The 13054-nt window shown below is 39.2% G+C and overlaps 1 protein-coding gene across 1 annotated transcript in view; it reads right to left on the reverse strand.

Moving 5' to 3' along the window:
- The window catches only part of adgrb2 (adhesion G protein-coupled receptor B2), a 209161-nt gene that overhangs the window by 85082 nt on the left and 111025 nt on the right, over positions 1-13054 (reverse strand). The window contains exons 5-7 of the mRNA XM_022746950.1: positions 2754-2918; positions 2173-2337; positions 585-686 (exon numbers count right to left, since the gene is read on the reverse strand). Coding sequence (XP_022602671.1) covers positions 585-686; positions 2173-2337; positions 2754-2918 — 432 coding nt within the window. The remainder of the gene's footprint in view (positions 1-584; positions 687-2172; positions 2338-2753; positions 2919-13054) is intronic.

Below are 13054 nucleotides of genomic sequence, written 5' to 3' on the forward strand. Positions count from 1 at the left end.
AGTTGAAATCTTATAATGACTGCCCCAAAGTTAAAAATAGGAATACTACTTAAAGTCCAGCCATTTTGATGAGCCTTATACATTAATATAATTTCAGCATTTAAGTCTGAGCACCTATTTGCTCCAGACATAGGAACACAATGGATTTTGAAACACAGGCGGGGAGTCATGTAGGATATCCTGGTTATAATTTGATGTATTTTACAATGTTTCCTGCATTACTAATGAGATGATTGCTGTCCTGTTGTTGCACTGTACTTTCCAGATGTCACTTGAAGTCTAATGTTTGTCTAATGATATTTTTGTGGATGTTTTTGGTTGATTAAGTATGAGTTTCTGTAGGTTCTATATTTCCTCTCACTGCAGCAAGCTGCTTATGCTACATACCAGGTGGTAATGCACATTCATGGGGCTAACAAACCTCACATATTTCATCCTTATGACTGCTTGTGTTGTGCCGAGTGACAAGGTCATCATTTATATAGAAACATTACTGGCCAATGGTAATCACAAATTAACACAATCTGTGAATAATATACACTAACACATAGCAATAATAGCTTAAGGCACGTAATGTGACTGACCAGTGGCGTTAGTTGGACACTTGTTGTAGACAGTCTCTCCAGCCGAGGCTCTCTTCCACGACATAGCGAGAAGGTGCTCATCTTTACATATCTCGTGAGGAGCTGTAGCAGTAGGTGAGAAAACACATAGAAAAAGTGAAATGATGCACAGTGTATAGAGGGTTCGCAGAAAAAGAAAAAATCACCACGAACACACTCCCACAGACACACACATAGCCAGAGAAAAGACAAAAAAAAAGAGGGAGACAGAAAAGCACAAAAACAAGATTCAAATCAATGTTCTCCTGCAGCAGCTCCCAATCTTATTCCCTTGTACATTGCTCAGTGCTCTCCGTCAGTGTCACTGCCTCAGTACAGTATCTCATTCCCTCTTCATCTTACCCCCTCTCTTTATTCATCTGTTTTCCCCCCCTCCCTCTCTTTCATAACCCTGATGAAAAAATGGGGGAGAGTGCTCTGAAGATATTCCGAGGGGGCAGACGAGTGTTGGCAGAGGCAGTGCAGAGAGATGAAGAGGGACGGAGAGCAAAGAGAGAGAGACATACAGAAAACGAGAAAATGTGATATGATGTTCCCCCTGCAACGCCAACAGACAAGATCCTCGTCTTGCGTGGAAGAGACTTGAGAGCCACTCAAAACAAAGGGGTCACGGTGGAGGCTGCACTCCAGCATTTATCATCTGTAGCCTGTCAGAGCTCGACGCAAGCACGCACATATGTGGCTTTCAGGCTCGTACAGAAAACACACTTGAATATTCACCATGCGCGGCACACACAAAGCTCAGTCAAGAGACATGCTTATTAAACCGCACTGTTTCCTGCGGTGGCTGACACTCTGACAAATCGCACCAAGTGGACCATTGAACATGTTTCCGTCAACCAGGCAGGGGAATACAGAGAGAAATAAAAGCAAGAGAGAGACAATGAGGAAGATGAAAGTGGAGAGATTGTGATATGTAACCGTTTGGGCACCTATGCTTTTGTTGATTTTTGAAGTGAAGAGCACAAAATACAACCCCAGCAGCAAACACCCCACTAAGTCAGCACTACAGACGTAACCTCTCCTTTAATGTTTGTTTGTTGCAGGGGTTGTAAATGTATATCCTTCTTCTCACTTAACAAAAAATCAATAAAATATGTAATTTGCCCTGTGGTGCCCAAATTTTTGTATATAACTGTAAAAGGACAAAAATGGAGTAACTCACAGGTACATAAAGGACAAAAGGAAAGCACCACAAGGCAAGGACATGCAATATCAATGAGGAGGTAAAGATGGATGGGTATACGAGTCGACAGAGAGACAGACAAGTGACAGATAAAGCAAAGAAGAGTGCCAGTCTAAAATTGTGATGGAAGCCTTTGGCGGTGGTGAAAATCACCTCCATTTTGCCTTACAAATACTGCACATGTGCAGATTGGGCACACACACACACACACACACACACACACACTCCTTTTTTCTGTCAGGTACCCAACTAGGAGAGGTGTGCAGAGAAACAGAACAGAACAAAAATAACGAAAGTGTTTACAGATTTTTCAAGCATGAATAATATATACACAAGCATATACTGTGGTTTTGAGTCACTGACCAGGGCATTTCTTCTCGTTACAGGACCGGACTTCCTCTCCTGAGCCATCGCAGGGGTAGCCCTGTACACCGGTGCCCTCACACATCCTGAAGCGACGCTGCCAACCGGAGTCACATGTCTTGCTGCAGAGACTCCAGTGGTTCCAGCTGCCCCAGTTACCTCCACCTAGAACAGCAGCAAAGCACCGCAAGTGAAAATCAGGGAAATAGAAGCAAGAGTGGAGTGTAAGGTGGGAAAGAAAAAAAATGAGGCCTGTTGATGGATAGTAAATTTAACTGACAACTCTAAGGCAGCGGCTTCTAAGCTTCCTCTATTTTTTACAGTGGAAGCCAAATTAAAGCTACACAAGCCAATTCTGAGACCCATGCTCATTAAAACACACTAGTATTTTTGTGCTCTGGGGCCCTGGACGAAACAGACTCACAAGCCAAATTGGGTCCCAACCCACAAATTGAAAATATGCGAGAGGCAAATCAGAAAAGACCACGCAGATGCCGTTAGATAATGCATGTTCCATGTTTGCATAATGGCGTTTGGGAGCATGTGAGTGTGAATACTAAGCATTAATTTGTACGCCTTACCGCCGCATGAAGGGTTGGTGCATTCTCTGCTCTCCTGATGGGGGCCCTTACATTCAGCCCAGCCGTGCACCGACGCACTGCAGCGTCTCTGCCTCTGCTGGGTCCCCGTGTTACAAGTCACGCTGCATCTCGACCACGGCCCCCACTCCAACCACTGGCCCTCAACTGGACACAGGCACAGAGAGAGAGAGAGAGATGGAGGTAGATAAAGAGAGACAGGGGTGGGGATGAAGTTGGAAGGAGGAAGATTTTGAGAGACATGTGGATAAATTGATCCAGATATTTGAAGAGAAGGAAGAAGAGGATGTAAGGGAGAAGGAAGGTGCAGAGGAAGAAAAGAGACAGGGCAGAGAAAGTGAGTTGGCTACAAGAAAACAGAATAAACAATGAGTTAAGACGGAGTACAAAGAAATTACAGAGGCTATTTGGTTTTCCAAAATTAGCAACAAACAAACATAACACACTTCATGGTTCTATGGACATTTTAAATATTTCAATCTGTTACGAAATAGCTGATTACAATTCCTTTCATGCTTTGTTTTAAACAGTTCATACAGAGTACAGCCAGTTGGATTTTTCATTCAGTGTTATTAGAAAAGAACCGCATTTCAACTCTTGACTGGTGTTTGTGGAGAAATAGATAAAAAGAAAAAAAAGATATTTTCAATATAATGCAATACCGCCTGTCAGACGGCGCACGAATACCAAACAGTTGAACGAAAGCCTGACGACATGCACCGGTGTAATCAAAGCCCCCACTGTCTCCTTTAATAAGGGAGTGTTGCTGGAGTAATTGAGTTGCCAAACAAAATACACAAGATGCACAAAAAAAAGGAAAAAAAAATCTATGATAATCAAAAACAGTCAGATGAATCATTTATAGTCTGTGTAATCAAATATTTCTGATATTTTAGTAGCGTCAAAGTTGGTGATAGTTTAGACAATTCTGAGGCTCTCTGCCTCAGAAAAGAACACAATGTTCTCGTGTGGAAATGCTTGACTGCAAGTGAAGGTCTGTGACAAATAAAATGTAAGTGAACACTTCACGCTTCCTGATACATATTCCTGATTGGAAATCTCTGTAACAAAAACTTTACTCCAGTTGAATGTGTTGAGGGGTTAACATCTAAAATTCTACCTGTAGCAACTGTAAACATGAGAAAGCCATTTTTTAAGAGGGTTTTTATTGTAATATTGTCACAACAATGTTGGTTTGGTTTACGCATTAATTACCTGCACTGAATAGTTTATTGTTATTCTCAAATAAATTATTTTTGCTTTCTCTGCCACTGTCGCAGAAACACATATTCCTGGAGGTAATCATTTAAAATGACAAACAGTCCTGTTGGCAGCAGTGTCACTTACGTAAATCCAACTCATGTGTTGCCTCCGGTTTTGTTACTGATGTGGATTTCAGCTATGCTTTGAATTGTTTCTGCTTGTCATATTTTACAACAGAACTCCAACAAATTGAAATTGGGAATGATTATTTGATGATGACATTTGCCCATGAAATATATTTTGATTGTGGGAATAAAACAAGCTGAAGACATCAAATTGACATACAATCACCTTAAAATGTTGATGAGGCCGACTACTGATAGTGGGCTTATCAGGGCTTTTTTTTTGCTGAATGACGTTGCCTGCTGCAGGTAACAAGAGACTGGGCGGGACTGAACCAAATCAGTAAAGCTGTGGGCTGTAAAAGAGCTAAAAGACACTAAAACACAGGTTGGTAAATACATTTGGTCTCAGGACAAATTTTTCCTAATCCATCAGATGACTGGCCAGAACATAATCAAAGGCTGATTTAAGAAATAGATTGATTAAAAATGCAACTGGAATTTGCTTTATTACTGTTCATGTGTGACGCTGTAGCCCCCAGCTGCATATTATATGTTTCAATTATTTACTGAACTGGTGTTATTTTTTGGCACATTACACTTCGTATGCCTGTTATGTCGGAGGTCTGTCAAGAAAGCAACAGAACCTTTGGAACCTCCCGTCAGAACTTTTCAGAATAAAGGGTCACAATAGCTTGAAAAAAAAAGCATTGCTGCAAAAAATAAACAAAAACAAAACAAAAATAAAGAACTTTCTTGTGCTTTTATTTTGTAGGCAAAATCGCTAAAGAGGAAGTGATTCTGTGGGTAACTGTTTCTGCCACAACAGAGATCTATTTTAGTCCCAGGCGCTGTGCACTGACTACAGTGCAGCCCGCAGCCTGATGTGTGTTTGTCTGTCATTCACTCTAAATATGGATAAAAGCATTCTTCTGTTGGGGCTAGATTCTCTATTTGGACATTATAGCTATGTGTTGGACAGTCACTTCAATATTGTAAGATTTAAAAAGATTGATTTGAATTTGAATTCAAAATAATATGGTGGGCCAGATATTAATACTGGCAGAACAGTTTTGGCCCGTGGGCTGCCAGTTTCCGACCACTGCACTAAAACATGTCATGTAAGACAAGCTAAGAGAAGCTGATGGAGGGAGAATTCTCTGTGTGGTCATCACTCCAAATGAAAACTTTCACTTCTTATTCAGTGTAAAGATAAAAATATTGAGTACTGCAGCTTTACATTTTGATTAGCACTAATTGAATAAACTGAGCAGAATTGTGTTTGCCTTTACTGACAACAAATTAGTTTTACATATACTACATGTGCTATTATTGAACATGAGTTCTAAGACTATACAGTAGCCTGTCTATATTACCAACAGCAGCAATTCAAAGTGAGAACCGTTCTTGTATCGGCTCAGAATGATATATTGATATACACATTCTACAGAAAGGGGCTTAAAGCAGCAGAGAAAGTGGAGTACAGTGCTGTAAATGTATTTGTCTGGTTCTCCCAAGCGGGAAGGCTTTGCCAACTCTCCTTGGTAATGTGGTCAATCACACTGTGTGTGACTCGTACAGCGTTCCAACTATCTGGGTCTAACACTATGTTGGAGATGACAGCTAGAATTGAAATGTGAACATGGCATTTCCCAGGATTAATCCTGTGTAATTAAAGTGCTAAATCTGAAAATGCCTTTTAAAAGACAAACAAACCAGAAGAATCCTTATTTTCCTATCATAGTGAAAACACTTGCTTCTCAAACACATGAACGTGCACAATCACACACGCACAAAAAATGTCATTAACACATAAATATTGTTTGTGCAGAAAAGAAAACGCATTTAGAGCAAAATCTGTAAGCTCAAAGTTGCACCAAAACTGTTTTCAATCACTGGCAGGAACGATATTGCTTCCATGCAAGACAAGCTACAGTACATTTATGGGAAGACGGTTCCCAGCAGGGCCAACAAGCACCGTGTCAACAAACAAAGGAGGGTAGCACGGCAGCTCTCTGGTAAGAAGCTTTTATCTTGCCAAAGCCACAAAATATCAATATGCCTGTAATTAAGACATCATCATTAATCCCTGCATATGCTTGGCTATGAACTGACAATTTATATTGTGAGAAAAAAATGTAGGTGTCAGGGAACTTAAAGGCAATTTCCAGCCAGCTCTCTGCCTACACACGAGTGCCTTCTTAGTTCTCGCTGTGAGCTCTAAAAGGTCTAATATGATCAAATTAATTATTCATGAATGACATTTCTCTTGATTTTACTCTTAGACTGTTGATTGTCTTTATGTGATGCTGCAGCTGTCACATTAACATCTGCAGCTCTGCCCACATATGCATGCATTTTTTTTGATGTGTTAGCTTAGCATGTGTCAACATAAGAGACGAGCCAGTGTGAAGAGGGGTGAGAAATTATTCTAAGAGTCCAATTTAATTAATGTAAATCTGCACTGGTGTACCATACTGTGCTATAGATTGGATAGAGTATGCTGTATGGCGCAGTTTACAATCTACAGAGTATCTGCAATGATATCAAGTCTCTGAGGCACAAACACAAGCATGCACCAAGACACGCAAGCGCGCAGACACACACACACACACACACACATATAGACAAGATGCATCAAAGCTCTATTCTCTGTGCATGGACGTTTTCTGGCAAAAGGCCTATGCTGGTATTCATCATTTCAAAGGACGATTGCCTTTGAACTCCCAAAAGCACGCTGAGTCTGTTGTGATGCACACACATACACAAACACATAAACCGTATGAAAACACACATACACAGATTTCCTTAAGGCCCTTGAAAGGAAGAGCCTACCCTTTCTCCCAAACCCTCTCTTTCCATCACTGTTCCCAAAACAGCATGGCAAAACATCCCGGAGGCCATACTTTAGATTACGACGTCTCCATATTCCTCCCTTTTGGAGACATAACTTTGCAGCCTCTTTGTCTGGCAATGGGGACAGTTTTGTTTTATTTAAATATTAACCTTATAAAAACCCCTGCTTTTAAAGACATAAGAAAAAGCAAAACAAAAATAAATAAATAAAAGACAGACTCCGCTACATTTACATAATGTAAAGGCAATATACATGCACAGACCAGAAGAAAATGATACAGGATTCTTTGCCATAGCAATAATAAGTAAGAAGCACTTACCCTATGATAATTACTTGAGCTGTGAGTGATTACATACTATACAAGCACACACACTCAGACTGAAATCAATTCAGGGAAAAAAACGGATATTATTCAGAAGGCAGCCACCAACACTGTTTCAAACCGTCCTACGTTTCAGTGTCTGTGTGTCCATTAATACCATTATTTCAATGTTGTGCCGAAACCATTTATATTTTGCCAACAGAGAAGGCTCTGAACAAATTAAATCACTGAAATGAATATTCCTTTATAAAGTCAATGCTTTCAAGGTAAGTGGTTTTCTAAAGGGACACTTGAAATACTAAATTAAAATTGCACAGAGTCAATGCATATGCCTAAAGTATACTTGAAGTCGTAAAATGCCAAAGGCATTTCCTTAATGCCAGAGTAAGTACATTTTGGTATTTACATATCAGGAGATAATATGAAGTTTCTATCTAGAAAGCTGCTCTATAATAAGCTACAGTCATTCTTGGTCAAACCTGCCTCTCAGAGTCTGATCCACTGAGACTCTATATCAATCACTGGTCAATCCTATTTGACTCCAATGGCAGGCTGATAAAGATGTTTCAAGCTGAGCCAGACTGGAATAAAATCCTGTGGTACCCTCGACACAAGAATAAGATGAGGCTGCACCAGGGAGTTATTGCTCTTGACAAGGTATAGGCCCATTAGGTAATCTCAGAGACAATAGCTGAAGAGCTGCACTGCAGGACTGCTCAGCAATCAATTGGAGTATGGAACTGATGAAGATGGAACTGAAAACTCTAGAAGCGAGGATACAGAAGTTAAGGCAATGAGCGAGAACAAGCAGGAAAGATGGCAGTTATGCTGCATTCACACCATGACAGCAGAACAGGAAGAACAGTAGAAAAGCTCCCATTATTCCGAATTGGAAGTGTTTATGCATCAGTCCAAGTGCGTTACTCCCACTACTACCCTTTAGCATCAAACTAGATAAACAGAAATTAAGCCTAAATTAGTTATTTGCATTATGTGTGTTTCATTTGTTGCAGTTCATTAACACTTGAAACCAGGTAAAAATAAACAGTGTTTAGCTCCTTTGTACATTATCAGACAGACAAGAGAAAAAGACAGAGTAAACAGCCATGCTAATGGCTAATGGCTAATGGCTAATGGTTAACAGCTTGGTGAGGCTGTACTTTGGGACAGTGCTACATTGAATTAAATGCTGATGTCAGCATGCTAACTACCTCACAATAACAACGCAGACATGCTGGTCTTCAGCAGAACAATTATTTATATTTACTATCTTTGTTTAGCATGTTAGCATACTAACATTTACTACTTAGCACTAAATACAAAGTACATCTGAGGCTAATGGGAATGTCATTAGTTTTCAGGTATTTGGATAATCAAAATTTAATTTTGAATTTTGAAGTAAATTATCACAACATGATGATGGAAAGGAAACAATTAACAGGGATCATAAATGTCATTCAATAGTTGTCAAAATAATTCACTTAGGGGAAAACATGACAAGTGAATAGTGTAAATCTTTGAACTAAAACCATGAAACCTCTCCTCTCTCTTGATCATTTACATCATGACATAATGTGTGCCAATTTGTATACATCTCTGGAAAAGAAACTTGAACACTGGATAAAGCCAGGTTCAAAACTCCTGACGTATTATAGTCAAAGGTTTTTACAGAGGGGCTCTTGGATATTTCTTTTTATCACCCCATTAATCAGAAAGTAGTGTTAACTGCCATAAAAAAATAATTTTTCAATCTTTTTAGGAATGAAATGTTATATAAAACAGCTATATGTGTGATTTAATTAGTCAAACTGATTCTATTAGTCGTGCTAAAATATGAACTTTTTTTTACGAGTATGTTGACACTTTTGTAGTTGTCAGAGCTGTCAGAAATGATAGACTTAGTATTGTGGAAGGCTGACATGAAGTTTCCCATTTAGATTCTTGGTAATTATGATCTGCACGATATGTTGTGGAAGCAGCATTGGCCACATTTGAACAGAAGAGAGAGATTTTGTTAGTACCAGAGCTATAATGGAAGAACACAAAATATGACTGCACATGCATGTAAATTCAAGAGCTATGACAGCAACCTGCTTGGCTTTAATCTATGTGACTTGTATGAAACAAGAAGAAGACAGAGTCGTGCTTGAATAGGCAGAGAGACTGAGAAAGCGAGAGTGGCTGTATCATGTAAATGGGGATGGTACTAACCAGGACACACTGCTATGTTGCAGAGTTTGGTCTGAATCTCAGGCCGTCCGCAAGCCACGGCCCCGCCGCCGTTCACACACTTCCTGGTTCGCGTCCTGGAGCCCCGCCCACAGGTCACAGAGCACAGACTCCATGATGACCACTCCTCCCACAGCCCATTCACTGCAAACACCCACGAACACGACGCGACAAAACACGCACAACATGGGGATGAGGAATGAGGAAGGGAGAGAGGGAGGGAGGGAGGGAAGGGGGAGGGGTGGAGCATCCCATCACAGGCAAGAGGGTTAGAGAATGAGAGAAACATGAGATATTAAATGAGTGTGAGCACATTCCTCGAAAAACACAAAGGAGGTGCCCTTCTGACCTCCAGAAAACATTCCATTTAGAAAGGAAAAGAAACACTGAGAATGAACTGGCACTTACATGTTATTACGTGAGAGAAAATGGAGGTTAGGAATGGACACTCTTACATTTGAAGTCATGCAGCTTGAGTTATGATAAGGAAATGAATGTGGTAAGTTTGCTTTGCTTGAAATTATTAGAGCTTTCAGTTATTATATACAGTGTACCAAAGGATCCCAGGACTCTAGTGACTTCAAACACCATTTAAAGCATTGAAAATGTGTTTTTACTCTCTTCTCGTTCCTGCTTTATTGCACATCGCGTCCCATTTTAGCAACAGATGAAGTTGAAAAAAATCAAAATAGCATAAACAAGTGGTGGAGTTGCACAAAAACTTTGCAGATAATGAACGCAACTTTGAGAACCCTGCTTTACTGAACGCTGGTTCTTTCGAAACTTTACCTTACTTTACCTGTGCATCAGCTATGTGACACTGGTAGATTGTGCCATGTAAGAGAAGACACAGGCACACGCACACACAAACACACACACACAAAGATAATTGCCAAAATTGTTTGGAGATGTCTGGTTTGGGATTACAGAGAAAAGAATGCAAAAGAAATGTTCAACAAGAGGCTCCAAAGATGGAGAAGATGAATGACAGGATTGGTTAATGAGTGTCAAGAAGCAACAGAATTAAAAACAGATGAAAATGATAAAAAAAAAAAAAAGGAGAATTCAAGCGTATTTGAAAGTACAGGAAAAGATTTCATAATGTTTGAGAAAATGTGGAATGAAAAACAAGAGCCAAGAAAAGGAGCAGGTTATTTTGAAAATCTGAGCGAGAGACCAGAGGAGATTAAGCTATGTTAAAAGAGATGGAAGAAAGAGAGAGAAGCAGATTTGGAGAGATTCTGGAAGAGGGATAGAAAGCAAGATCTATAGAGGGAGAGAGAGGGACAGAGGAAAGGAGAAAAAGTTAGAGACAGCAGGATGAAAATTGCTGGTCCTGTGTTGAGCAAAGCTAAATAAATCATGGCGATAAATAATTAAGTCTACTCTGTGAAGGAAGGCTCAGAGGAGCAGGAGTAGAAGGCTGAGAGAGAGGGAGATGACGACGATATTAAAAAGTACTAAGATATGGAGAGCTGGTAAATACCGAGATATCCTTAAATTCAGCAAAACATGCTACGTGCTGAACAAATCGGCTATATGTTGCAAAGATGGCAGAGAAAAAAAAGCATCAGTGCTGGATCCTGTGGTGAGCATTGGTGTTGCTTTTGCTTTTCTTTAATGAAATGCTTTTTCAAGTAAGCTCATTTGCGAGTCTGTTCTTAAGTTCAAATTTAGCCAAGTTATAACAAAAGTGGGTAGTGAATAGAGACTTACATTTCACTTAACTTCACTTTCATTTAAATGGTGTTGCAACATACAAACTATTTACATTCAAAAAACACACATGGCTGCAGCGTAGCTAACGGAACCAACTGACAAAGCTGATATTAGCTTGTTGGGCTAATACATTCAATAAGGATACTTAAAAGACCTATTTGTAAGCTTTGCTACTGCTGCTTAGCCAACATTAGAATTTGGCTAAGCAGCAGTAGCTGTGTTTACAATACAAGAGGTTATAATACATGCGTATGATAGCATGCTAACTTCGGTGGAAGAAAGTAAGTGATAGAAATAGAAGAAAAAGAAAAGGGTTGCTTTCCACCTCTGGAGACAGCCCTTGGCGAGTAAAGGAATGAAGTTTTCATCTAGATTCACAAGTAAACAGCTGTCAATGCTAATGCATGCTATGTAGCAATAACAAAATTTACAAATAGCTCCTGTAAATTATGATCTAAAATGACATCTCCAAAAAGTAAAATATGAATAAACACAATGCCCCTGAAGTTATAAAAATGAAACCAATAACATTAGACTAATTAACCAAATAGCATTGGTTAGGTTAGCATACTTGAATATTTTCCCTCATTCTGAATTGCTTGAATACTACTTACTCTAAAACAAATTGTTTCATGTATGCACATATAGGTGTAATAAAGTGGTACATACATTTGAAAATGATTGGCTGTTAAGTTCAAAATTTTATTTGGCCCCTAAAACTGCTATATTAGGAAGTTGTGTTATGGCTTTACACTATTTATTGCTTTTGACTGGATGTTGCTGCAGATGTTTCCCAACAGCAGAGTTACACATTTGTAAGACTTAACTAGCTAAAGACATTTCTTAAGGTTTAATTGTGCAACCTGATTTAGCAAATCATCAGCTAATAGTTACAGATAGTGGACTACAGTCCATGAGCTACAGGCTTAGTAGTGGATTACAGCATCAAGCTGCTGGTGCAACCCAGTCCAGAACTTTAAATATTATTGGGGTTGACATTCATCTAGGAATTTGTGAGTCATACTGTAGATAAAAATAACTGTTCCAAATTTAATTAAATTAATTAACTTTTAACTATTGAGTTTTGAAATCATAATTTACTGCAATGCACTGAGAAAGTTGTGGCTGTGAAGCAGTTGTTACTGATGTGAAAGGTGTTGTTTTAATGCAGCGTACGGCTGATGTAGTGAATGTTTTTGCATCAAACATGAAACAAGACTTATTTCCAAAATAATAAATTGAATAAATCATGGTAGTAATAAAATATAACTGGCATCTTCAAAGAGCAAACAGATTTCTTGGTGGTATCTCAATTCAAATTGTAAAAACCTTATCAGAAGGCTGAGTCAAACAGACTCCATAATACAATAAAAAGCAGAAAGAAGCTGAAAAAAGAAAAACATGCAAGTCAGTCAGAGTTTTGTTATTTAGTTGTTTTTTTTCTTTTACAATAATTGCTTGTAAGACATTACTTATTCATCCAAATCGAATCTTCAGCTCTCAAACTCTGTACAAGTGTATCTGAAGTCTGACTGCACAAAGCCAATCAATTAGCCTATAAAATCAAGCTTGAAGCAGCTCTGGTACTGAGACATTAAAAGCAGTAAATATCAGGTGGATATGGGAACAAGAGAAGAAAAATGTACATTAACATAATACAGCAAATCTCAGTTCAGCTGTGCACATTAAAAGGGAGTTCATTGCCATCGGGGGTTGCAGTCACAGAGGGAGGTGGAAAAGAGCATGTTTACAGCAGCAAGCACAGAAAAAAAAAACGATCAGTATTAATCAAACAACAAAGTGACAGATCTGTGTCTTGCAACACCCGGTC

This window comes from Seriola dumerili, unplaced genomic scaffold, assembly GCF_002260705.1.
Source record: "Seriola dumerili isolate Sdu_G_001 unplaced genomic scaffold, Sdu_1.0 BDQW01000110.1, whole genome shotgun sequence".
NCBI lineage: Eukaryota > Metazoa > Chordata > Actinopteri > Carangiformes > Carangidae > Seriola > Seriola dumerili.